The 26,689-nt window shown below is 41.4% G+C and overlaps 1 protein-coding gene across 1 annotated transcript in view; it reads left to right on the top strand.

Annotated features, from left to right (window-relative positions):
* Positions 1-3,963: 3,963 nt before the first annotated feature.
* ASZ1 (ankyrin repeat, SAM and basic leucine zipper domain containing 1) overlaps positions 3,964-26,689 on the top strand; it is a 35,390-nt gene continuing 12,664 nt past the window's right edge. The window contains exons 1-6 of the mRNA XM_048500792.1: positions 3,964-4,214; positions 5,082-5,181; positions 8,463-8,585; positions 10,303-10,414; positions 23,822-23,933; positions 24,543-24,677. Coding sequence (XP_048356749.1) covers positions 4,119-4,214; positions 5,082-5,181; positions 8,463-8,585; positions 10,303-10,414; positions 23,822-23,933; positions 24,543-24,677 — 678 coding nt within the window. The 5' untranslated portion in view covers positions 3,964-4,118. The remainder of the gene's footprint in view (positions 4,215-5,081; positions 5,182-8,462; positions 8,586-10,302; positions 10,415-23,821; positions 23,934-24,542; positions 24,678-26,689) is intronic.

Genomic DNA, 26,689 nt, shown 5'->3' with positions numbered 1-26,689 from the left:
GTTTTTCTTTGAAATAAATATTCAAAAAAATTTAACCTACTGATGCCTCAATTGATGTAATTTTATTGGTATCTATTTTTATTTTTGAAATTTACCAGCAGCTGCTGCATTTCTCACCCTCGACTTATACGCGAGTCAATAAGTTTTCCCAGCTTTTTGTGGTAAAATTAGGTGCCTCGACTTATATGCGGGTCAACTTATACACGAGTATATACGGTAATTAATTCCAAGATTTGGGCATAATTAATTTACAGTCACTTCAAAGAAGATTTTTTAAAAGAAATCTGCGCAAGGGAAGCAGAAGGTCCAGATGAACAGTTCAAGGTTTTATCACCACCTGTTGTAGATGCTTGGAAACTAGCAACGCCTGTTGTAGATGCTTGGAAACTAGCAACGCCTAGAAATCTTCCAGTATTACAACCAACCTCCAGATGATAGAGATCGGTTCTCCTGGGAAAATGAGTGCTTGGAGAGAGGACTCTATGGCATTACACCTGCTGAGGTCCCATACCTCACCAAACCCTCCCCTCCCAACCCAAAGTTGGCAACCCTAACACAGCAATCATTTACAGGGGGAAAGGCCATCATAGGTCAATAAACTGGTGCAACAGATGGATGTAATCCTGTTATCTCTACTTAGAACATCAGATAGCCAAACTATGAAAGGCTATTGCTCTAGACTATATTAAATTAATGCTAGTCAGAGTAAACTGGACAAACTATAAAATATTTTCATAAGTTCCTCATCCAAATAGCAGTTCATTTGTTGCTTGATTGCATCCATCCTGTGGATATCTGATGTTTTAGTTGCTTGATTTGGGTATCAGTTTATCCTAAGGTTTCTGTTTCAGACAGAAAATCATAAGGACCTGATCCCATATATTACATTAAGACATAATATAAGATTAATGTCTTGTTAGGACTAATTTAGAATCTAATAAACTAAGAACTCACAACTAGGGTAACCAACTCTGGGTTGTGAAATTCTTGGAGATTTGAGGAAAGATGTGATACTACCAAGTCCCATAGGCAGAGTTTCCATGGAGTGGCCTGGGGACAAATGCCCCGGGTGGCCACCGTTCACGCCACATGGAAGGTGGAAAATCGCCCCCATACCCCTTCTCCTTCCCCCCTCCGGTTGGGTGAAATCGCCTGGATTGCGGGTGGGTGGGGCCTGAAAGAAGTGGGCATGGCCCCCATCTCCTCCCACCACCTCCCGTTTCGTAGCAGCTGAAGTCGCCAGGAGCAGAAAGTAACTAAGCTGGGCATGGCCGGGAGGGAGCTGGGCAGCTGCCATCTTTGCAGCCCGGTAGTCAGCTTGTGAATCCTCATCGATGCCTGAAAGAAGGGAGCCAGACTCCTGGACTTGGTGGCTCTCTTGCTCCCTGACCGAAACCTCCCCACCAGCAGATGGAAAGAGTTTGGGAACCCCTTCAGAAGGACGGGCGCATGGTGGGGGTCCTATAGTAACCCCTTTGGCGCAGGGCGGCTGTTTGGCTCTCCCCCTCCCTCGATTCCACCCCCTACCCAGAGTGACCGTGGCAGGTAGCATGGAGGCTGCGCCCAGCCTGACCACTGACGAGGTGCTGTGGCGCTCCAAACTGCAGGCTCAGCTCGGAGCAGGTGCAGCAGCAGCAGGAGAAGTACGGTCTCAATGATGAGTCTGGGGGCAGTAGGTGGGCAGGAGGTCCAGGCTGTTCAGGCAAAGGTCATGGCATCAGGCTTAGGGGGGCAGGAAAGGTGACTGGCTGGTCTTCCCAACCTCCCAGTGGGGTCTGGAAGCCTTCTGGAATTACTGAAGATCATCAGAGTAGGATGATGTCTTGCCACCTTCCCCCACACCCAGCCAACCCTTGACACCCTCTCAATCCCTCCCCATCCCTTTCCACCCTCCCCCTCCCCACCCCTTCCCATTTCTCCTATCCCTAACCATCTCTTCCCATCTCCCCCACCCCTAACCATTCCTTGCCACCTTATTTTTGTGTTCAGACATGTGTCTAGGGGTATGAGCTGTGATGTGCAGGTGATTTTTGGATGACCAAGTGAAAAAATCATAAGGATCCATGAGGATCCATGTTTTCCAAGCAGGTTTTTGCACCACTGCAGCACCACGAAGTGTGGGATGTGTGATTGTTGTGTTCAGACATGTGGCTAATGGCTGTAGTTGTGATGTGCTGGTGATTTTGGGATGACTTCAGTGCAAAAATCATGAGGATCTGTTTTTTCAAGCAGGTTTTTGCACCACTGCAGTGCCACAGAACATGGGATGCGTGATTGTTTTGGTGCTGCCTGTAGACTAAGACATGTTCTATAGTTTCACGGTGGTTTCATTTCATACCAATGCAAAAATCATATCAATTCATGAGGATCCGTTTAAAATCATCTGGAGCCAGCTTTTACCCAGATTTGTGAGTTGGGGTGATGGTGACTTTGAGAGGACCTGGTGCAATCACTATAATGTGATGGTGACTTTGAGATGACCTGGTGCAAAATACTTTGTTTGGTCGTGGTGGGGAAGGCGGCCACCCATATGAGGTGGGGGTGAGCAGGTGGGCAGAAAACTCAGATTTTGCTTCGGACTCTATTTTCCCTAGCTACGCCCCTGCCAAGTCCTGCCTGTAAAGCAGCCATTTTCTCTAGAGGAACTTACTTCTATAGTCTGGAAATCAGTAAGCAACGGATCCACATTTTAACTCCCCTGTCCTTTCTTGGGGTTCAAGACAGCTTACAACAATAGTTACAAACATTTTCAGTTAAGACAAAAAATAACAAACCCCAAATCTCTCCTCCCTTAAAATATGACTGCCAATTTAAATGCCCAGACAAACAGGCAAAACTTGCAGTGCTTCCTGAGGATATCTGAGGAGGAAGTCTTCTTACCTCTTCAGGGAGTCAATTCTAGAGAAAAAGCCACTATTGATGCTCTGGTTGATGCCAGATGGGCCATCCTAAGTGGTGGGATAGCCAACAGATGCCTGGCTCCCTGATACCTGCAGATGGCATACAATGTCATATGGAAGGAAGGAGATTATTTTTTTACTGACAGAAACTAAGACTTGAAGGATGGCAATACTTTTTTCACCATAGAGTTTCCAGCATTTCATATAGCTATTTTGTAACTTCTGGGTTTCCCCCAGAAGTGACATAGAGACACAGCTGATATCATGCACCCCCATGATCCCAGGCTTGGCCTGGCAACCCTAGATCTGATGGAGTGAACTCTAACTCATAAATGCTTATCCTGGAATTGTTAGTCCTCAGGGTACCAGTGGACTCCTATTTTAGTTTACCACTCCAAGGTATTGTGCAATCATGGTCATCTACCCATCTGAAATTAGAATTTACCAAGAACCATGTACCCCAGAGAGCTGGCACCAAGCATACCACAGATTCTTCCCAACTGAAAAGAGATTAGTTGTGCAGCAAAACACACTTCTTGTCATGATCAGAGAGTATTATTATTATCATTTGCATTTGTACATTGCCCTTCCCTTGTGAACTAAGGGCTTTCAATGAATATTAAACAGAATAAAACTTCAAATTAAAAATGAACAACTGCCCTAATACTGTAATCCAGATGACGACTAAATTAAACAGAAGTTCTTATTTTAAAATAGGGAGGAAGGATGGGATCAAATAAATAAAACAATACATAGCTCCTGAGAACAACAGACTGTGGCGTAGGAAGGAAGGGTCAGTTCTTTCCCTGGGTATGGAAACCAGCACTACAAAGACATCTTCAGCCAATAGGCTCTGAACACTATTAAAGGCAGCCAATCGCCCAATGTTGAATTGACTTCTTACCGTATGACAGTTGCTTTTTTACGGGAGTCCTTAAATGCCTCACATCACCTCTGCACACGCCTTCCACTGAATCCACCACGCGTTTTCACAAATACCCAACTGCTTTGGTAACTTTTTTTTAACACGTGACTCCTCCTTCGCGCTGCGGCACACGCGAACGAAAATGGCGTCAGTAGCGACTCTTCCCTCTTCCCCGCGTGCGCTAACATTTAGGGCGGAACCATCATTAGTCGTTCGCGCGCGCGGGCGCGTGTGAGGCGCATGCGGTCGCTCAGCAAGAAAGAAAAGTCTGCAAAGCGGCGAGGGAGTCCTTGATGGCGGGCGGTGCGCTTACTTTGGCTGTTCCCGCGGGCGAGGAGAAGTTCGAGAGCGACGACGATGCCTGGGATATCGGCTGCGAGCCGCTCCAGGTAAGAGGCAGGCGAAATTCTTCGCCCTGAGGCTTTTATTTGGGGAGGATTAGAAGCCATAGGTCGGTTTGTTCCATTCCCAGGGTGTGTTTCTTCCGTGTCAGCTCGAGTTCCCCTGAATAGAGGCGAATAGCTATATTTCCGTGTATGGAAAATAAAAAAAATTGTTACAGTAGTGATATTCATGATTTGGTAAATGATTTGTGTGGTGTTAACAGTTCAAAAATTCCAGTAATGGGCCTTACATCTTCATAATTCTTTATAGGTGGGGTGGGGAAAGAGAAGTAGTCTTAGACTGGACTACCACTGCATAGGATTGCATTGTGAATGTGGGAGAGGTTCATACTTTTGCATTATAAGTGGACCAGTTAACAGCTGGTCTAGAATTGAATGAGTCTGAATTCTTGGAACAGCTGCTGCAGGAAGGTGTGTCTGCACAGGTTTGTCATCTAAGAAGGTGGATTTTCACCATCAGCTTTCAATAACTGTACTAGGTAGGTTTGCCTCCATGCCAGTGTCCAGTGTATTGTGAGATTGAACAACAGTGTGATGCATGCAAAGTGCTGCCTCAGACACTGAAATAGAAATTAGCTGTGATGTATATTAAGACGTGTGTGTGTGTGTGTGTGTGTGTGTGAGAGAGAGAGAGAGAGAGAGAGAGAGAGAGAGAGAGAGAACTGCATGTTTGGAGAAGATCCTGTTTTTCCCGGTAAATTTCAGATGTATAGGTATAGTGGGGCAAAAAGCCTCACATGATCTGGACTGCGCCACAAGTGTTTTAACATTTAGCTAATGTGCAAATTAGGCTTTTAGCTTTTTAAATTGCTGGTAAACAACTAAAATACTGTAATTTCATTTTCTGTTCAGCATTTGGATGAAACACTGCCAACTGATAACAAAGTCGAAGCTTTTAAGAAAGCATTGACTACTGGAAACTTGTCTGTGATTGAAGAACTTTTAAATTCTGGTAAGATTTTTAAAAAATTATGTATAGTATGATTTCTCACTGAGGTGCAAGGGATAGCAGTGCAAGGCTATGAAACAGCCTAGCAAGGCAACATAGTATGGCTAGGATTGCAGAATTAGTGAACAATGATCTGTCTAAGGCAAGAATGTAGTAATGTGGGTGGTACCTACAATTGGAATAGACTAAGATAAAAGAGGACAGTGAATTTTAATTGTATAGAAATATAATAAATGTCCAGGGTCGCACATAAGATAGATTTTTAAAAATAGGGAAGAGGTCTATACAAGAAGTCTAGGGAAGTAATTTGAATGTACCAGGACTTGTGGGTGTCTGCTTTAGTTGCTTTTTTTCTGTGATGAGTGGCTCCTTTTGAGTTTGCTGTTGACTGATCTTGAAGATCTCCAACTTTATGAGCAGTCTGAGTTTTATGAGGTTTTGACTTTAGAAGGCAAGCATTCAGAAGCTTTGCCTTGTGCAAAAGATGCTTCTGAAGATGCCAGCTGTAGATTCAGGTGAAATGTTAGGCACAAAAACTACCAAGCCACAGCCACACAGCCCAGAAAACTCACAACAGATAATTGATTTTTACCGTGAAAGCCTTCAACAATACAAATGTATAGCACACTTTTGTGTCCAATGGGAACACAAAGTTGCTTCCGACATTGTTTATCCTTACAACCCTACTGTTATCCTTACAACCATAGTCCAGTGATATAGGTTAGGCAGAGGTTAGGGATCTGGATTCTGGTCTGACACCCTAACCCAGGGGTGTCCAACTCTGGCGCCCCAGATGTTCATGGACTACGATTCCTGTCAGTCCCTGCCACTGGCCATGCTGGCAGGGGCTGATGGGAATCGTAGTCCATGAACATCTGGAGCACCAGAGTTGAACACCCCTGCTCTAACCACACTGACTCCTTTTGGAAATAAGCCGGCGCCACAGAGAGAAACACATCTTACCCTGACATGCCTCAGGAGATGCGAGCCATAGATGCAGGCAAAACGTTAGAAGCAAAAACTGCCAGACCAAAACTACTACCACACAGCCTGGAAAACCCACAATAGTCAATAAACCTGTACTTTACTTTCCCAACCTTTGCAGGCAGCTCTCCCCTACTGCAGGCTACGGAGGCAGCAGGGGAAGAAGCAGAGCTGAATTCAAGGGTTGTCAGCTCAACTGATCCCTGCATTCAGCTTTATAGCTTGAAATTTTGGGGTTTGACATCAAAAGCCTCCGGAATTTTTGAAAAGCCAGCATGGGGGTTAAGCTTTTTCAAAAATCTGTGAGTCTTTTAAAGCCGAATTCTAAAAATACCTCCCTTGAAAGGTTCACACCCTAAATACACAGCATTGTATTGCCTGTATTGAAATCACCCAATAGTGTGATTAGAGGTGTAAACTTTTCTGGAAATTCTGAAGCCGTGGGGAGAAAGTACATTGGGGTTGAAAATTGAAATACATGCAGTACTTGCTGTTCTATCAAACCTAAGCTAATTTTACTGCTTTAACAACAGAAAATGAATAATTTATATGTAGCATATAAAATTGCAGTATTTGAAATATCTGTGGAATCTGTTTAAAAGTTATAAATACCTTCATTTTCTACAAGCAAACTTGTAAATATGCTTGATGCTTCAGAGAAAATTGCAAGCGGATATACTCTATGCTACTTTAGTTCATGTGGCTTAATTTTGCTATGCAAAAAGTAGAAAAATAGGAGTTAAAATAGAAAACAGAAGCTTTGTGTTGAATAACATAAAATGCACTATTTGGTGAGAAAAAAAATCACTCAAAGTATTTAAATATCTGCACAGGTAGATGTAATTCCAGCTAGATGCTGACTTCTTCGTTCTGTAACTACTAGTTAGAACACAATTCTCAATTAAACTTTCAGAGTTTTCCTCCGAGAGTTTGGGGCAGTTTATTACCCATCTCCTTCTGATTTTTTTCCTCCAGCAAGGCAGGGCAATAAACTACTTGATACCCAATCTGTGGGTATATGTGTCATAGTGGTTTGAGGGAGAGGTGAAAAGGTCAACCACATGAGAAGAATCAGGCCCAAAGGGCTGCAGAAGCAATGAAACCCCTGTGTGCTACCCTCATAAAGATTAAGTATCTTCAGTGCAGAAATCTGTCTTGCATTTCAAAACTGTATGTCTAAAGTATTCCCACCTTGTTTATAAAAACATTTCACTCATCCTGAAAGAGAAGATATTTCATTGGAGTTTTATTCAGTATTTCCCAAACTTCCAACTTTTCTATTAGAAAAATTGAAAAAGCCCCCCCCCCCCCCCCGATAAAACTTACTCCCCCCTTCCAGCACCGACATTTCCCTTTCTTTCCCTGGGTCTTCACAACTTTAGGGGTGAAGTCCAGGTTGTTGTTTTTTTTCACAAATGGTGTTTGAGACTAGGAGGACACATGTATTCTCTAGCTAGAAGAATGGTATAACAGTGCAATTCTGTGCAGAGTTACTCCAGTCTAAATCCATTGAAATGAATGGTCTTAAACTGGAGTAACTTGCTTTAGGATTGCACCGTTAGTGCAATTTGTGGAAAGAAAAATATTTTTAGCAGCTACGGACAAGAGAACAAACAGGATTCTTATGTGGCACTTTATAGACTAATAGTTTGATTCCACCATTAGTTTTGTGGATTAAAAAGTTTATGTGGGATTAACAGGGGTACTCCTTCAGAGGGAAATTGGCAATAAAAATAGAGTCCAGTATGCTGTGTGAATCAAACCTTGGCCCACATATTTGCATGCTAGTTGCATTTGTCATCATAGCTCTTCATATATTATATTTTCTGAAACTGTGTTTTACACCTGGTGGTAAGCTACTTTTGAAAATGAGACAGGTCTCAAAAGAAGTAATGTTATGTGTGAGGTCAGTATACAATGCACAGATTTCAGGTGTACATTTAACAAGACTCTATTGCCTGGAGACTGTCAGCCAACTCTTATGTTCAGTTTGATTTGTTTGCTGTTTGCCCCTGAAGAACCATGGAAGGTATGTTGGGTTTTATCTCAGTGTGTGGCGTGTAGCTTTCAAGTTATTTTGCATATGTTTAGGGGGGAGGACTGCATGCAGTCTGAAATCCCAGTTGCCCCCTAATTTGCGTCCTGAAATTCTGAATACGCCCCAGGTGTTAGGCACAGGTACCCTATTAAAGAATCATTGTACTAGAAATGACCAGTTAGGTCACATATCCATGTTTTAGAATTTTAAAATCCATTTTGAGTTCAAACCTTGATTATTTATGTACATAAACATGTTTCAGGTGTAAGTATAGAATCTACCTTCAAGTTTGGATGGACTCCTCTGATGTATGCTGCAAGTGTGGTTAATGTGGAACTAATGCGTATCCTTCTGGACAGAGGTGCAAATGCAAGCTTTGATAAGGGTAAATATTGCCACTAAGTATATTGAGTTAATTCATGTGTAAATAAACATGATCACCCCTTGTCATTTAAACATTACATAAAAGTCTTGAAGATTACTATCTCAGTTTTTTGATACTCGGAATCACTTTATGGAAAGGGTAGATTTTGAACTTCTGAGAGTCAGAGAATAGACAATTTGCACAGATTGAAACTGGTTTTTCTGTTTAATATATTAGCTGTTCCTTAATATATAGAGCATTTTTAATATAAGCTGCAGAAGATAGACAAAACTGAGAGGAGAAAAGCACATTTAACTGGTTTTATAGACATGTACATGTGAATTATTATCCAATGGTGACTGCCTTGTTTAGATAATTCACAGTTACTATAATGTTGAGAATAAACAGGAACAATTTTTTTTAAAAAAACTAGAGTTGATAGGGGTATTTGGTTAATACAGTAGTGTTTGACCAGTCATAGAAGTATGATATTACAGGCAGTAAATAAATCTCCCGAGAAATATGTTGCAACAAGTAAAACCTATTTACTCAGATTCAATTCACATTCAAGTTGCAATTGAAAGGAGACAGAAAGAGCGAGAGAAGCCTAACCTAAAGAGTGCTTTTCCTATTAAAAGTGGCCAGCTAAATGGAGCATCATGTGTACAGAATGAGGGTACTGTTTCTACAGGAGAGACTTGTAGAGTCACGTGACTCTGTGCAGAGCCATGTGGAAAGAGGAGAAGAATAAAGCACCCAGGAAGGAAAGAAGGGTTAGAGGGCAGCTCCCAGATCAAGACAGAAGGACATTCAATTCAAGGAGATAGCATTTATGCCCCCGCCCCTGTGTCCAGGTATGCTGAGTTGCTGGCTCCAAAAAGTATTACAGAACTCATTTTGAAAGAGGTATTTGGGGGGTAGGGGGGATCAGTTTGTCTTAGATTTCCATTTGGAGGGTGTGGCTGTTTTACAGCAACTTGCTGTGTATCATTGAGAAGATGAAGATAACTAACATGCCATGAATATTGGTGTCATCTAATATTTGGAGTCCCCAAATAAACTATCCTATCCACACACATTAATTTAAAGTAAGTTTTGTCTTCAAACTATGTTGATTAACATAATTGGTTGCAGACATACTCCTTTTTATACACAGTTCTGTAATGACATTCCTACTTCACCTCTAACAAAAACAAGTAAATAGGCCTCCCAAAGCACCAAGAGTGAGGTTTAACTCTAAGCTAATTTTTGTTTCATGGTATTCTTTATTTGGTATAAGAATCCTGCTATGTGGGAGTTAATTTCTCCAAAGGGTCAGCATTGGGATGATGATATACAGCTCAGCAAAACTTACATTGCAGGGAAACAGTGGAATTCATTGCCATGACAAAAGATATGCATGAAATAGCATGATTATTATGTTCACTGTGCAGTGTATTTTATAAGCATTGTGCTGAGGTGAAGAAAATGTACAGATTTTAACAAAAAGTGTGCTTCAGAATATGCTACAGAGAACAATTTACTCTAAACCCAGTTAATTGTAATTAGATTTGACTATTAAATAATTAAATTCTGCAGTTTTAAAGTTAAATTTCAAGATAAATATGGTAGTCCAAAGTGTGTCTTAGTGACTCTGTTTTTGTACTTGTCAGTTGCGGGTATGTGCTTCTTCAGGTTATCAGAGCTCTTATACAAACTTGATACTGGTTATCAACTTGTTTGCATAAATTTCATTTAGATCAGTATACAGTTTTGATGGCTGTATGCACTGCACGTGCTTCAGAAGAGCAGATTTTGAAGTGTGTAGAACTGCTTCTCTCAAGAAATGCTGATCCTAATGCTACATGCAGGTAAACTGGTGTTTTGTAGTCCAGATTGCTTAATTATGCTTTCATCCCTTAACAAAACAAATGCAGCTCCCCCTTCCTTGCATTCTTACTACCCTGTTATGCCTTAGTTTTTTGATTACATAAAAGCAGAATGCAGCTTCCCCCCTCCTTGCATTCTTACTACCCTGTTATGCCTTAGTTTTCTGATTACAAAATATAAAAATAATCATACATCATAAGACAGCTGACAAAGAGGACCTGGAATGCTAGAGGACTAGGAATGAAGAATCTGAAAACAATGCAGACTGCCTTCAGTCTTAGAGAGAAAGATGGGCTATGAATAAAACTGGTCCATAGACAAGCAGGGTGGAGAGCCAGCCAGTTTATTTTTGGTTAACTAACACACAGAGGCACGATGCCAGGTCACTGGATGTATGAAGTGATACCTTTTCCCCATTTGCATTGAGCCATGTGGGAAGCTGATTATATGTAATAATGGAATTTTGCTACTTTCTGGAATGAACAGTATAACTTAACATACTGCAAAATTACATTCTGATAAGCCTGTTGAAAGTGAAACACAGTCCTTCTGCCAATAACCACCAAAAGGGTATTTCCTTCTTTTTCAAAGCATTTGTAAGAAATTTATATTTCTTTCACTTCAGTAATATTTTCCAGGGCAATTCTCTCATCACAATTTAAACGGCACCTTTTTTTGTAGTACATGCAAAGAATCGCCTCTTTAAACAATATCTTGTTATGTACATCACATGGTCTTATGGGAGGTTCTTGTTTTTAGCTGCTACTGATCTTGCATGATGGATTTTATCCACCATAGAATCTATTTCTTCAACAGGAAAAGACATGAATTTCACCTATTCTGGAATAAAATCTTTTCTAAGATTTTCTCATTCCTTTTCTGGCACACCATATATTCTTAATGCACATTTCCTCTGCTACAGATGCAGCCAAAGTACTTTTTCTGCTTGGTGGTGGATTTCTTGGTCTTGGATTCCTCCTTCACTTTCTTTAAATCAATACCAAGTCTTTTAATCTCTTTCTTTTTTTAAATTTATACTTTTATTTATATCCCACCCTCAGGGCTATCTTCCCCATCACTTTGTCTATATGATCCACTTTTGACTTAATCGCTGACATGTCTTTTTGCATGGAGATTAACAATTCCACTCTTTGAATAGGGTCCAAATCTGAAACATCCAAAGGTGTTCTGGGTGTTCTCTTGTCCGCCATATTGACTTTAATGCAGGTCTATAAATTCTTGGAGCAGTTCTATAAGTTCACCACTAGATGTCCTTAACAACTCAACATTATTCAGTCCAATCTTCCCATGAGCCATCTCCCGCTCCTCGTCTGTTGTTCTGGCAATTCATAAACACTGAAATAAACTTTTTTGTCAGATGAGATATATGTCATTAGCTACACCTACATGCATTTAGTATTTTTCCACCCACTTTTAAGATTGCTTTACAGCTCCTCTTTGAAGTTTTCCCTTCAAAGTGGCAATTCCTACAGGGACTATAGTGCAGTTCGTTAGCGATTAACAGGCACACAGACAGGCAGTATTCATCATTTAGCCAAACCGACACACACACTGGCTGAAGCATAAGCTGTCAGACAAGATGTCCTTTTAATATCATTTCTCTTCACATTTCAAGGAAGTATGGCATCATTTGGCTTGACAGCTAAAGCAGCCTCTGTTCTCAGAGTTGAGGTAGTGTTTCGGCATGCTTCGATAGCGAATAGGGCAGGGCCACTGGCAAAATTCCAGTTCCTCTTACCCCCCTCCTACCCATCTTAATGAAGCATAAGTGCTCCTCCATCAACTCCATTTAATCAACAGAGTTTCTTTGTCCTGGAATTTACATTCTGGGCAAAAAAGACATTGAGGCTGTTTCTCCCTTTTGGGAAAGCAGGCACAATAAACGGGGACCAAACTGGAAGCCACTGATGACTGTGGTAGTTTTTTGATCCTGCATTGTATCAGCAACCTCATTTTTTTCTGAGTGGCAAACACCATTCCTTCACTACCAGATCTTGTTCCTCTAAGTAGAAAAAAAAAGAGACTCTGGAAAGAAAAAAGAGACTATACTGAGGCTGTAATAGTGTTTGAACCCTGTTTCTTATGCTGTTGATTTTGTTTTGGCCACTGGTTGGATCTCACTCTCTTTCCTTTTTGCATTTCTAAGAATATTACAGAGTTGTAACCTTTTGTTGTTTTTTTGGTTCTTCATTTATAATAGTGCTTGCTTATTTATAAGATTATAAAGGTTTGCTCCTTTCTAAAACAGTTTTAGTATGCATCACTTCCAGATGTGGGATGAGGACTATGTGGGTTCTAACTTGTGCCTCCTCTATTCATGAACTTCCTTAAGGTTAGAATGTCTGATCTCACCAAGATTTCTAACCACGAATTGTCTCTCAGTCCTCATGGCTCACAATGCTGTCATTACACTTGTTTGTGACATCAAACAACTGTGTACTCCTTGCAGGTATAGAATGTGACTTCACTTGGGTTTCTGTCAGTTAGGGATCTAATATTACTTTGTATTGGACTGTTTAGGCTGCATGGGTTGGTGGAAACTATCACTGTCTAGACTGCATGGGTATTCAGTGCCACTTTACATACCATGGTTCTCTCCAACAGAGGGTGGTTTTTTTCTTTGCCACTTTCCTGGATATATTTTGGTTCAGACACTTGTAGAGAGCTCCCTGCTCCTTTATAAGACAATTTTAGGTGAATGTCAATATGGGATGCTAAATAACTGTTGGCAATGTGGTCCTCCATGGTTTTTTTCTTTAAGAGATTCACACCTGCTTCCTTAACTCAGTGAGCTTGCTAATCTCCCAATGTGGGACTGCACAGAAGTCATGAAGATGAAAAGGGGGTTTCACTTAGTTGTAGCCATTGTTCATGGACTGGCCTGCGGTGAAGGCACACATCCGTCTCTCCTGCCCTACTGTGAAGTCTCTGGAACCTTAGTTTCTTGGGGACTCAGGCAACAGCATGGAGAGAGATGAGAGAGGAGTTCCCCCCCTCCTGATCATGTGATTGTTTTGGCAAGAAAACACCAGAGAGAGGTTGGGCACTCCTAGTTTACTAGAAATCTTTGGAAATCTTTTCTGCAAGTGATATATGCCTGGTGTCCCTGAATTAGAGGGTTGTTGACAGGGATTGGGGAGGCTTCCTGATCCTTATGAATGTCGTTCAATAAAACAAATTGCTAAAAATAAAAAAGCAGCATTGGTGTAGTGATTAAGAGCAGATGAACTCTAATCTGGAGAACCAGGTTTGATTGCCCGCTGTGCCACTTAAGCTGTGGAGGCTTATTTGGGGAACCAGATTAGCCTGTGCGCTCCATCACATGCCAGCTAGGTGACTTTGGGCTTGTCATGGTTCTTCGGTGCTCTCTCAGCTCTCTCAGGATGTTTGTTGTTGTTGGGGGGGGGGATGGAGATTATAAGCCCCTTTGAGTCTCCTTACAGAAGAGAAAGGGGGGATATAAATCCAAACTCTTCTTTTTCTACTTGCAATTCCCGTGTGTGCCTGCACAAAATGAACAATAGTTACATGGAAGTGCAACCCTGTTTTCCCAAGGTCAGTTACACCCTTCTTATCCCACTGGTTTCAATTGATTTAGAAGGGTGTAATTCTGTTTAGCTTGGATTGCTAGTTGGTCATTTATACCTCAGTCTTTATCTGACCAACTGGCTGGAGGAGGATGAGAGACAGTAGAAGTCAGTGTGTTGCCTTTTAAAACTTGAAATAGTGTGATCCAATACTGTTTGAAGAATTACAATGCAAAGCAGTGTAAAAAATGATCTGTAGTCTGTATTATTTATTGTATAATGATTGGTGGTGAAAACTGCTTTCAAGCCACAGCTAATTTATGGTGACCCCATTGGTTTTTCAGGCAAGTGGTGAAGAGAGGTGGGTTTACTAGAGTTGACCCTGTTTAGTTTCCAAGATCTAATGAGCCATTCAGTCCAAGAGCATATTGATTACTGTGTAATAGAAACTCCCCTTTATTTATTCTATTACTTTTTTAAGGAGGGGTTGTTTTAAATTCATGATGATCTGCTTTTATATGTAACTTCCTTTGTGGGGGCAATTGTCTTGCATTCAGGATTTTCTTTCTTTCAAGTAAATATGGTATGTTGTACGTAGGATCAAAATGGGGTTGTGCAGAACATCAGATGTAAACTGGATCTACTACTTTTCCTAAGTAATGTGTTGTATTAAATTGCTTTAATGTCATGTTGGCTATGTTCCTGTACTGTAAACAAGTCTTGTGAAGATAGTAATTATCTTATCTACTGAGACCTGAAAAATATATAGTCCTGGAGGGCAGGCCGCCAGGCCAAATAACACTCAGTTAGATACTGGGGAAGAGCGGAGGACAAGAATAAATAGTGCTATTCCTAATGATGCAATTGGAGTAATGCCAGAAGGACATCCAGTTGATGTAAATGGATGCAAAAGCAAAGTCCAGAGCCGTTCAATATACATAATAGGAATGTAGAACGTGAGAAGTATGAATCAAGGTAAACTCGAAATTGTTAAACAAGAAATTGAATGTTTAAAGATAGCAATCTTGGGAGTGAGTAAATCAAAGAGGACTAGGTTACAACATTTTTACAACATTAAAAAGTGTTTTACTAGTAGTAGTAGTATTTATTTATGGTCAGTGACCAAATACGTGTTTTACTAGATAAATGACACACAGAAAAAATGAAGTTCTGACAGTGAGGTGAGATCTAGATCTAGCACAAACAATCTGGATGACTAATAGCAATAATTAAAACACTATAGCCTACAAAAACTCAGTGTATGATTGAAAACCAATCAAGGTTAGCAAATGATAGTATAGTAAAATCCCTCTGATCTCTCATCCTGCTCTAATAAGCTCATAATCATATGTTAAAAAATACAGAGGGGATAGAGGGAAAATGGGCTGGTTCTGTCTGATGGTCAGTGTATTTTGCAGAGCAGCCACCAAGTCCTCAACAACTCTGTCTTCCAGGCCTAATGTACCTGAGAAAGATCTCACAGGGCCATGGTTTTCTCAGAGTTTCACCCTGCTGGGGTCATATCTAAAAGGGCCCGGACCCTAAGTGAGGACAAATTTTGGGCCAGGGATCTCCAGTAAGTTTTGAGAATCAGAGCACAACATCCTTGGGGCGACATAGTGGGAGCAGTGTTACCACAGGCATGAATGTTCTAGAGACCATGTAGGCTTTTAAAGATTAAAACCGGCACCTTTAATCTAATGTGGAAACCAGTCTGCAAACAGTGAAGTGGCTGGAGTATAGGTTGAATAGAAACTCTCCAAATTGACCTAGTTAAGTCCAGCTGCATTTTGTAGTAGCTGAAGATTTTAGAGCAGTCTCAAGGTCAGCACTATATAGATTGAGTTACAGTAATGGTCTGGAGATTATCATTGCATGGATCACTGTGGCCAAGTAGGAACAGGACAGGTAAGGAGCTAGTTGTCGGGCATTGTGAACATGATAAAATGCCAACTTAGCCACCATTGAAATCTTATTCTCCATTGTCTAGAATGGAGAATTGTCCTGATGAAATCAGAAGTGTCCCATTAAGTGCTAGGAACTGTAGTCCCTGTCCTAGTCTGGTTCAGCGGTCACAGGACCTCCATTTTAGATGGATTAAGCGTTAGCTCACTCAGTCTCAGCCATCTCACTACAGCGTCCAGATATCCAACCAGATATGTTGCCACTGATCCCAATTTGTCATTCACGAGTAGGTAGAGTTGGGTGTCACCTATGTATTGGTGACAACCCAGCCTCCTGAGTCGCTTGACAAGGGGGAAAATATAAACATTGAAAAGCAGAGGCAAAAGGCTCAACCATGCAGCACTCCATACAACAAGAGGTGCTAGGACAATACCTTCCCTTTGAGCACCACACTTTGTCCCTATCTCTGAAGAAAGGAAGAAAATCAATGTGATAATTTGTGAAGGTCGCCAGTGCAGTGTTGGTCCTGTGACCAGGCTGGAAAGTCAGTTGGTAAGGATCAAGTGCAGCTGCATCTTCCAGAAATTTCTGGAACTGCTCAACCACAGCTGTCTTCACTAACTTTCACTAATGTATCCAGAAATGGAATATTTGAGACTGGACAGTATCTGGCCAGATCAGATGTATCTCCTTTTTTTTTTAACAAGTTCTTATCACTGCCTCCTTAAGTGACCTGGGGAAACCCCCTTTGTGAGAGAAAGAGTGATAATACCTCTCAGGTTGTCTCGTATCAAATCTGCACTGGCTTTCACCAGCCAGGTTGGATGTGGATCCAGAGAGCAAGTGTTAGGCTTCATTAGAGACAGAAATGCAAAGTCTGACTGAATAATACTTCCTGGAAAGCCTATCAGATTTAATGGAAAGCTTTTCAATATAACCATAATTAGAAGCAGAAGACGGAGAAGCGCTGTTCTGTTTGCTAATTGGCTATGGTTCAGAACATGAATTGATAATATTAAGCATTAGAATAAAGCTGAAGAAAAACACTGAAACTGTATCCCTGAAAAGTCTGAAAAACATGTCAAGAGCTGATTTGCACTATTGAATTCAAAGATGGATTGAAACCAGAGAATGCTCAATGACTATTCCCGTAGACAGAAGTGACAAGCTTCGGTAGATGACTGATGAAATTCTTAAATTGCTGAAGACAGATGAGAAGCAAAGTAAAAGGGGAAAGAAAAAGAATCAGAAGTCCAAATGCAACAACTGGCATGTAGAGAGAATGAACTACTGTAATAACAAGTGTCAAGAAATAGAAGAGAATAACAAAAAAGGAAGAACAAGAAATCTGTTCTACAAGATCAAAGAAATCAAGGAAAAATGTACGCATGCTGAAAAATCAATGCGGAAATACATTAACCGAGCAAGGCAAAATAAAGAAAGGATGGGAACAGTATACAGAAGAACTGTATAGAAGAGATGAAAGGATGTCCATGCATTGGGAAAAAATGTTCAAGCTGGAGTCATTCAGAAAAGAAAGAGGGAATAGAAATCATATTGCAAATTTACATTTGTTACTGGAGCCTGCAAGAGAATTTCAGAAGAAAATCACTTTTTGTTTCATAGATTGCCGCAAAGTTTTTGACTGTGTGGTTCCTGAAAAACTTTGGTGGTTTTAAAAGAAATAAGTATGCTACAACATCTGATTGGTGGAAGAACCATTAACAATTTGAGATATACAGATGTTACCATGTTACTAACAGAAAATAGTAAAGACTAGAAACAACTAGTGTTAGAAGATTAAAGCAGAAAATGCCAAAGCCAGATTACAGCTAAACATTAAAAAAGTAGAAGTAATGAATACTGAAGCAGTGCACAACTGTTAATGCTGACAGTGAAGAAATTGGCCAAGATTTTCTATTCCTTGGCCCCATCATCGACCAAATAGATGTTGCCCTACCCTTCATACCCTGCCTTATTAAAATATGGATTCAATATGATCTTCCTGCAACATGTACTGATGAATGCCAGCAACCATGTGTGTGTAGCAGAATGTCCAGATATTAATACAGGCCAAATGTGCAAAAAGGTCTGTTAGCAAAATTAAATCATTGAATGAGTTATTCTAGTTGACAGAGACTGTAAGCCTCATGGACATGTATCTTGATTACCACACCCTGCCAAGGTTACTGTAACACAAAGGAACTGGGATACACTTTGTCACAAGGTTTCTATCTAAACACCTTCAGCACACTCGTTCCTTCCCTGATCCACTCAAAGCCTCAGCCAAATTTAAATAAAAGAAACTCTGCCCAAGTCATTCAAGGCTACTCCCTGATCCAATCACAAGACAACTGGCCGTACTGTCCCAGCATTTAGAAGACAATCGATGATCTATTAATTAGCTCAACCCAGCAAGGAAATCCAGAAGTTTTAGAAAGAGAGCTCCTAGCTCCCGCCCCAAACTATGCTATGGGGTATAAAAGTACAGCACACCCCAAGTTCCACGCTGGCTGGCTGGCTGGCAGGCTTGCTTGCTCACGCTCATGCTGGCTGGCACTCTCTCTCTCTAGAGCTCTAGCGCTAGCTAGTTGTATGAGGAGATGAGAGCCAAAAGCTTCTCTCCAGCCAGGAGGATTCAAGAATGGTGAAGAATTGAAGGACAGGGGGATCAGAGGACCCAACATCATGCAAGAAGATCAACATGGGAATGAAAAGTTACTCCCAAGGCAAAAGACTAGCTTCTTGTACCACCCTTGGCATTTCTTTCTTTTGAGCAAGCCCTCCCCTGGTGAAGGAAGAAGTTGAGCTATCCAGGGACATTTGCAATAGTCACTTCTTTAAAACCAGGAAGTGCATAGAAGTACCATGTAAATAATGTGGGGGGGAGGGGAGATTGGTGTGGATTGTATTTCAGCCTGTCTGGACTGGGAAGGGTGGAACTAGGGAGGCTGGCCTTGGGTGGAGGGAAGATGTCTGGAGCAGAGCTGTGCCCACTAGCAAATCTTGCTCTGGCGGTGAGGCAAAATTAAGTTCTTGCTAGAAGTGCTCTCACGCACCACAGGGAGAATAGAAAGTGAAAGCGAGGCTTGAGGAAATACATCTGTACAAGACATCTTGCCGTGACGGATATTTGCCTCATCGTGCAGCAAACGCCTTGTGCATAATCAGCCAAGTCGTTCTAGATCCAATCAAATCTGAACTCTCCTTAGAAATTAGAATGACCAAACTTAGATGACCATAGTTTGGATACGTTATGGAAAGACAAGACGCTGGAAAACACAATAATGCTGGGAAAAGTGGAAGGCAGTAGAAGAAGAGAAAGATGGATTGACTTAGTCAAGGAAACCTTGGCCCCCAGTTTGCAAAACCTGAGTGAGGCTGTTAATGATAGGAAATTTTGGAGGTCAGTTCATAGGGTTGTCATTTGGAAGCAACTTGACAGCACTTAACAGCTACACACATACATACTTATACCATAAGCTGGTATGTTTGTGCTGTTGGGTTATTAAGGAATCCCTATCTACAGGAGAAGGGTCACCCTAAGCATTAAAAAAATACAGATTCTGTCAACGTAATTGCTGAAGTTGCATAGAAAATGATTAAATGCTGGTGTTAGTATTCTTGAAGGATAAAGGCCCTCGGTGATCCCAGAGTTTTTATTAAAGTTGTTATTTTGAGGGGGGTTCCCCTAATTTATACTGGGTTATCAGTTGTGTGAAAACTAGTTAGTTGTAGTGCAAATTCCAGAACAGTTTGTAAAAAGTGTTTGCAGTCAGCTTAATACTTGAGGAACTGGAGGTTGTTTCACTTAGAGCCTTCCTTCTGTGTGAGGTTAAAAAAACAATGAATAACATTATTTGAAGAGTAAGCTTTTGTCTGTGACTTTGCCAATATTTGAATCCTTTTAACTGATTTATCTAACAATTTTATCAGAAATATTTATTGCTGCTTCTAAGGTAGTACCATTCCAACACTACCGTGTAACTTCAGAGGCCTTGACTTTATCATTGTGTGATTGCTGACGGTGTCAAAAGGCCTGGGAAAAGTGTTGGCATTTATACTTTAGATAATAAACTCTACCATAAATGAGACCAAAACAGATTAGGACAATTACATACAATTTAATATTTCACTTTGGCGCTAACCTTTGAACTCTTTCCTTGAAATAAATGTTAGCTGTCAGTCTGATGGATTTTTTTACTACCTGTATTTAATCATGATTGTCTAACCTCAGGGTCTAATGTCATGCCTCAGAAACATTTTCCTTGAGTACAGATGCTATGTGGTATAGTATGTACAGTAATCTATCTCATGTGGAACATGGATCATTAACACTAATAGTGCAATCCCAAGCATGTGTGCTCTGAAGTAAGTTTCTTTTAGCTTAGTGACTTACTGTCTACTAAGTTTGCTTAGTATTGCTATCCAAGTGTGTATAATGAGCTGAGCTAATCCTGTTAGATCCTGTGGTTCTTTCTCTCATACATATGCATACTCTTCCCCTTCCTTCAGTTCCTCGCTTAATAGATTTTGAGTCCCTCAGAAGACAGCATTGTAGGAAGTGCTGAGAAGAGGGACAGTGCTCACCTGGGTGTAAGTGCAGTCCCCTGATGAATGTAATACTGTTAGACACTGGCTTATTTGCCTAGGGACATGGGGTACCCCTTGTCCCCAGGCGCATCGATTGAGGTCACGTGGGGGGCGCCAAAACATCCTCCTACACAGCAAGTGATTGAGCAAGCCCTAGCAAGCAGGCACTGAAGCAGCTGACTGCTCCCAGTGCCTGTCGTAGCCCCGCCCACTCTGTACGGTGTCCAGGGGGCGGGGGAGAAATCCCACTGGGCTCCCAGGAGCAGGACTGGGGAGCCCTGCCTCCCATCTCTCTGACCCAGCGTGCCTTATTCCCCTTTAAATTAAGTGTGGCATTACTCAGAATCCTTCTCCCCGGCAGCCGGGCGCCGGCAGGCACAGGAAAAGGCAAGCTGAGCAGGGAGCCCAGCAGCTGCAGAACTGAAGATGATGCTGATGTTTGTTTGGTAAACCTTCAGATGGGGGGGGTGTGTGTGTGACTTGTGAGAGATTTACATGCTTAAAAGTTAATTCCCCTTGCACTGTTTTGGATCTGTTTCTCAGGCTAGCAGCCTACGTCACAGGGTTGGTGTGAGGACACAATTAGGAAAGTAGTGAGGAGCGAGCCATGTATGTTTTGTTGGGTGTGGGGGGTGTTTTGGTGCAAAAAATCATTCTTTGGTCGTCGTGAAGGAGGGTGGCCACCTATGCCGGGCCGGGATGGCGGGGGGGGGGGGGGCGCAAGCTCAGGTTTTGTCCTGGGCTCCAGTTTGCCTAGATACTCCTCTGCTGTTAAACTGGATTTGTTGAGCTTTCTCTTTTCAACGGATAGACTCATACATTGTATATGAGGTACAATGCTCTAAAGACTGCCATTATCAAATGAACATTTGTTGGAACCTATTGCTACCATTGCTTTTTTAACTTTGATCCTTGAAGTCTCCCATTTTTAATCTTTTATTGGCGGGGGTGGGGGTGGGGTTAACTGGTTTATTGTCTTACCTCCACTGGTGGTGAATCTCTTTCTGCTGGATTCTGTATCTGAAACCACCACAGTCTTCTGACGGAAGTTCAGAAGACTTCTGTAAACAGTTCAGCAGAACCAGAACAGTGTCCTCACCAATTTGAAGTGCAGGTTATTTCATATGGGGCACCTCCACCAGTGGAGGGGGGCAAAGGTGCCAGTGGCCAGGTGCCCCACATCACCAGCACGACAAAAGTTGGAAGTGGGGGGGGGGGGGCAGCCAGGATGTTGCTGGGAGTGGAGCCAATTTTAGTTAACTTCCAGCCAGTCTTTAGGGCTGGGAACACCACAGCCTGGGCTTCAGACTTATGCCATCCAAAAAGGTGGCATAACTCTGTTACGCCCTATGGAGGGTTTCCAAGCGGCTGGAGTTTTGTTTTTGCTGCCCCTCCCATCCCGCCTGAGGACCCTCTAAAGGCAGCATGGCAGCTAACGCCATCTCTAACTGCCTCAGACAGTTTGTTTAAGTTTTCAGTTGTAGGCTGCAGTTATTAACCTTGAGGGTTTTTTGGGGGTTGCAAAATTATTTCTGTAGCATCTTGGGGTTTTTTTTTAAGTGTTAAACTTTCTAGACTTCTTCACATAAGATGGAGAAAGCACATGTACAGTCTTTTTCCAGGTTGGCACCTGCAGAACTTCCTGCTACATTAAGCCAAACTATCATGGTGGAGTGTAGAAGGAGATTATGAGGGTCCAAAGCCTTGAGGGACTTTATATGTGATAGCTAATATCTTAAATTGAGTCCAGTAACTGATTGGAAACAAGTGAAGTGCCGGCAGAACTGGAGTAAAATGCTTTTTCCATGTAGCTTTCAATAATAGCCAAGCCATGGCATTCTGAACCAAATGGAGTTTCCAAATTGATTTTGAGAAGAGATCTGTGTATACAGTGAATTACAGTAGTCTAGTCTTGATGTTACTGTGGTGTGGATCCAGGTAAGGGGCTATCATTCTGGCTAGAATGAATTGGAAGAAAACTTTTTTTTGCAGCTGTAGTAACTTGCTTTTCCAGTGGTAAAATTGTGTCCAGTCTAATCAGCTGAACTCCATCAAATGTGGGGATTTCCACCTTCCTTCAAGATCTTCACCTTCCGAACCAGCAGTACCATAGTCTTTTCAGAGTTTAATTTCAATTTGCTTACCGTTAGGCAATTTACCCCAGCAACCTGGCGCTTATTCAGGACCTTGTCTGAATCAGCAGAGGATCTGGATAAGAATATATAGTGCTAGGTATCACTCGAGTATTGATGACATCTGTCCCCAAAGCTACAAATGATTTGTCCTTACATGAAGGTTGAAAAGCATTGGAGATAGAACAGCACCCTGTGGGAACTCCACAGGATAGATTCCACATTGATAACAACTGATCTCCCACAGCAACCCTTTGAATTCAGTCTGTGAGGAATAATGTGAACCAGTTCAGCATGCATCCCCTGATACCTACTTTTGCCTCCAAGCATGTTAACAAGATAGCATGATCTACAGTATCAAAGGCTGCTTTGTATCAATAAGAGCATTACAGAAGCATTTCTTTTGTCTACATTCAAATTAAGATTGTAATCTAAAACTAGCATAGCCGTCTCTGTTCTGTAACCTGGCCTGAAACCGGACTGGTTAAGGGTCCAGAGCAATGAGTTATCCAAGGAGTTGGTCCACTACTGTTCTCTCAAAAACTTTGCCAGGAAAGGACAAATTAAGAGACCAAGTGTTAATTGTCCACATCAGTCTAGAACGTGGCTTTTTCATAGTTCCAGGAGCTAGATTGGGAGAGGCAGAGCAGGTGGTAACAGCTCTGCCTTTGATGAAAACAGTACCCAGGCAGACAGACATTTCCTTCAGAGTGTAATAGGAACACCCATCTCTTAACTCGTCTTTACTAAGTTTACTCAGTGATCTTTGCTGTATCATTTATCCAAAAGCTTTTTTATATCCAACTATATAACATTGAATGGCTCCCTCTTGTGTACATGCTTGTCAACATTCAAGGAGCTTCTAAAGGTTGGTGAAGCAGAACTGCCTCATTGCCTTAGATTATTTGAAAAGCTGATCTGCAGTCTGTAGAAAAGAAATATATATATTTATTGTGTTTTAGGGGTCCCTCTAGTGGTGAGCAATGTGATTAACACATTACTATATTTTGCTTTTGTTTGTCCTGTGCAGAGTTACTCTGATCTAACCCAACTGATTTTAGTAGGTTTAACTTGAAGTAACCCAGCATAGGATTTCACTAGTTTTGTTGAGCTCTTTGTGCATGAGAAATAGTATATTAATCAGTTGTATGCTAAATATTTGTACTTGTGTATGATTGCTGTTTTAACAGGCGTTATTCTTTTTCATTAGAAAGAAAATTACTCCATTAATGTATGCTGCCCGTGATGGTCATTCTCAAGTTGTTGCTCTTCTTGCTGCCCATGGATCACAAGTAAATGCTCAGGATGAACATGGCTACACTGTAAGCCTGTTTTTTGTATGTAATAGTGACTTGAAGTTTCACTTGATTTCCAGAATTTTATGAAATTTTACTGAAATGTGCGGTGTCTAGTACTACTGCACACAGAAAAGGGATCTTTTTACAAACTGGGGAGATCCCCCAGATTTGCAGAAAAATCTGAAAATGCAAAAAAGGGAAGAAGATTTTTAAGAAGTACTCAAACCTAAACTTATTTGAGAACAACTAAGATCTCATGACATTGCATTACAAGGTCTTGGCAGACATTTTGAGAAATGAGGAGTCATTGAGGTCAAGGGGCAGGCTGGAAGAACAAACAGCAGAGGTGGGAGGGAGACGGTGGGCAGGCAGAGTAGTGGGGGTTGGAGGGGCAGGGAGGGGACAAGCATCCAAGTGATTCTTCCTCCCCTATGATTTCTTATTTATTTAATTAAAACATTTACTAGCTGCCTTTCTACTTTATGGAACTTGAGGCAGCTTTGTAAATAAAAGAACAATAAAACCAGAATTCTGAACAACAATTTAAGACTGCCGCCAAATTTATCAGTTGCAATCCAACATAAAACTGAGTCCCTACTTGTATACTTCTGAAAGACTAATTGATTGTTGCAGGCACTGACATGGGCAGCACGCCAAGGACACAAAAGAGTAGTCTTCAAATTGCTTGAACTTGGAGCTGATAAATCCATACAGACAAAAGATGGACAGACACCAAGCGAGGTGGCAAAAAACAACAGACATGCAGAGGTATTGTTCTGTGGGAACTGGAATTAATTGCTTCTGTTTTATAAATTATTTAGCTTTTACTTACTTATATTTATGCAGATATACTAAACATCAGTGTTTATATATAGTCTGTTAGGATTGAAATACATTTTAATGCATGAAACGAGTGGAGTCACAGGTGCTTGATCTGACTCTTGATCACATGTTTTCACAGGGACTAAATGTTAGAAACCTTTTAATTGCTTGTCTACATGGATTCAACCACCAAGAGAGGGAAAGAGGTCTTGACGTCAGAAATGGTTGCAGCAGAAATCGTTTGCCCCTTCCTCTCACTACGTATGCCTGAATGGACATGTGGAGCCCGAGGGAGGGGCAAATCACAGCTGGTGAAAACAGCATGGGAAGGAAGCCAGAAACCCTCCGCCATTCTTGATGTTTGGAGCCATTCAGAGTGTGGCGAATTCCAACACTTAGCTTTATTGCAGGTGGACTGAAGCCCACAAGGAGCTAAGTGAGGACTGCCTGTGATTAGCTGGCTGCAAAAAGAACTTTTGGAGGGAAAAATCTCCTCAGAGCACTGGTAGACAGAAGGAAGGCACTTGGGTATACACAGAGAGTAATGGAAAGATTTTTTTAAATAGGCTAGTCTCTGCATGAACGTATGCCCAAAGTTGGTTCATTCATCAGTGACCCAGTTTGTGTCACATGTAACATGTATTTTGGGCTTTAGTATTCAGTTTCGTTATTTCAGAGCCTTCTCTGTGTAGTGTAAAACTTATATTTAAAAGTGAGCATGAAATTCAAGGAGTCTGTGATCAAGCATTCCTAAATGTTTAATCTTCTATTAAAGCAACTGCTGGTGATGGTGGGCATTATTTTAACTCCTTCCTGCCCCAAATATATATTTTGGCAAAAATATAAGTTTCTGATGTGGAAATGTATAAGAAACATGTATGTTATTAAGTGTAGAATGACTCAGTTGATAGGTGTGTGTATGTCAGCAAAAAAGCCTAAGAACCACTTCAGTGGGAGAGAGTAAATAACAGAAAATACTAACTCTGCCATTTATTTTATCCTTGTATCAACAGAGAGATTTCAGAGAAATGAAATTCTTGCCTTCCTTGACTTGAAGCTGCTCACTGTATCAAACTAAGCTTTCCTGAGTTAACATAAGAAAATAATGTGGATATCTAAATAAATAATACTTGAAACCTTTTGATGTCTTCTCAGTTTGTTCACTGTGTATCTTAGGCATAGCCTGAATAGGTTCTTTTTCTACTTTTTGTATTTTATTTTCCCCTTTTCTTTGTTTTCTTTTGAAATTTGAGTTACATGAAGCTGCTGTCTCCAGCAGTGGGGCACAGTCATCCAGGCTGATTAGGTCATGCCTCCAGTTGTTCAGGCAGGGCTGTGTGTCCCTACCTAGTCTGAATAGCCTTGCTGTTCAGGGAGGTGTGCTAGAGAACTCGCGCTGCAAATGTTAATGTTTAAAGTCAGACTTACCATAGAAGAAGGGGAAAAAATCAAAAGAAAGCTCCTTCATAATCTACTTTTTCTGCCTCAATGACATCCAGAAGCTTGAAAAAGAAAAAAGACGAATCTCCTCATCTGGAAAAACTGGGTCTGCGAGATGACCCCTTGGAGAGTCAGTCTAGGACCTGCATCAGATCACCAGAGCCCTAGTCTTTGGAAACTGTCCCAGCTGTGACCAAAGATGGTCCGACAGGAAACCTTGCCGGCAATTCAGATCCTGCAGAGCAAGGTGGCATAGCCAACATTCTGACAGTGAGGGCTCTGATCCCTGTTTCATTGGCTGACTAGGAAGTGAAGAGCCAGGAGGTTGAGCGTACCATGCACAGCAATGGGGACAGTTCTCTTCCCACTGAGGGCAAACCAGCGAATGTCTCTGGTAAAAGGATTCCCACCTATTTTGAGTTCATCCAAAATGGCCACTATGCCATTTTTGCCTCCTAATTTTCCCAACCAGACTTGGGAAATATCTTATTTGGGGTTACCTGGGGTAGCTTCCTCTT

This window comes from Sphaerodactylus townsendi, linkage group LG06 (genome assembly GCF_021028975.2).
Source record: "Sphaerodactylus townsendi isolate TG3544 linkage group LG06, MPM_Stown_v2.3, whole genome shotgun sequence".
Taxonomy (NCBI): domain Eukaryota; kingdom Metazoa; phylum Chordata; class Lepidosauria; order Squamata; family Sphaerodactylidae; genus Sphaerodactylus; species Sphaerodactylus townsendi.
This window is presented reverse-complemented; position numbering and strand designations above follow the sequence as displayed.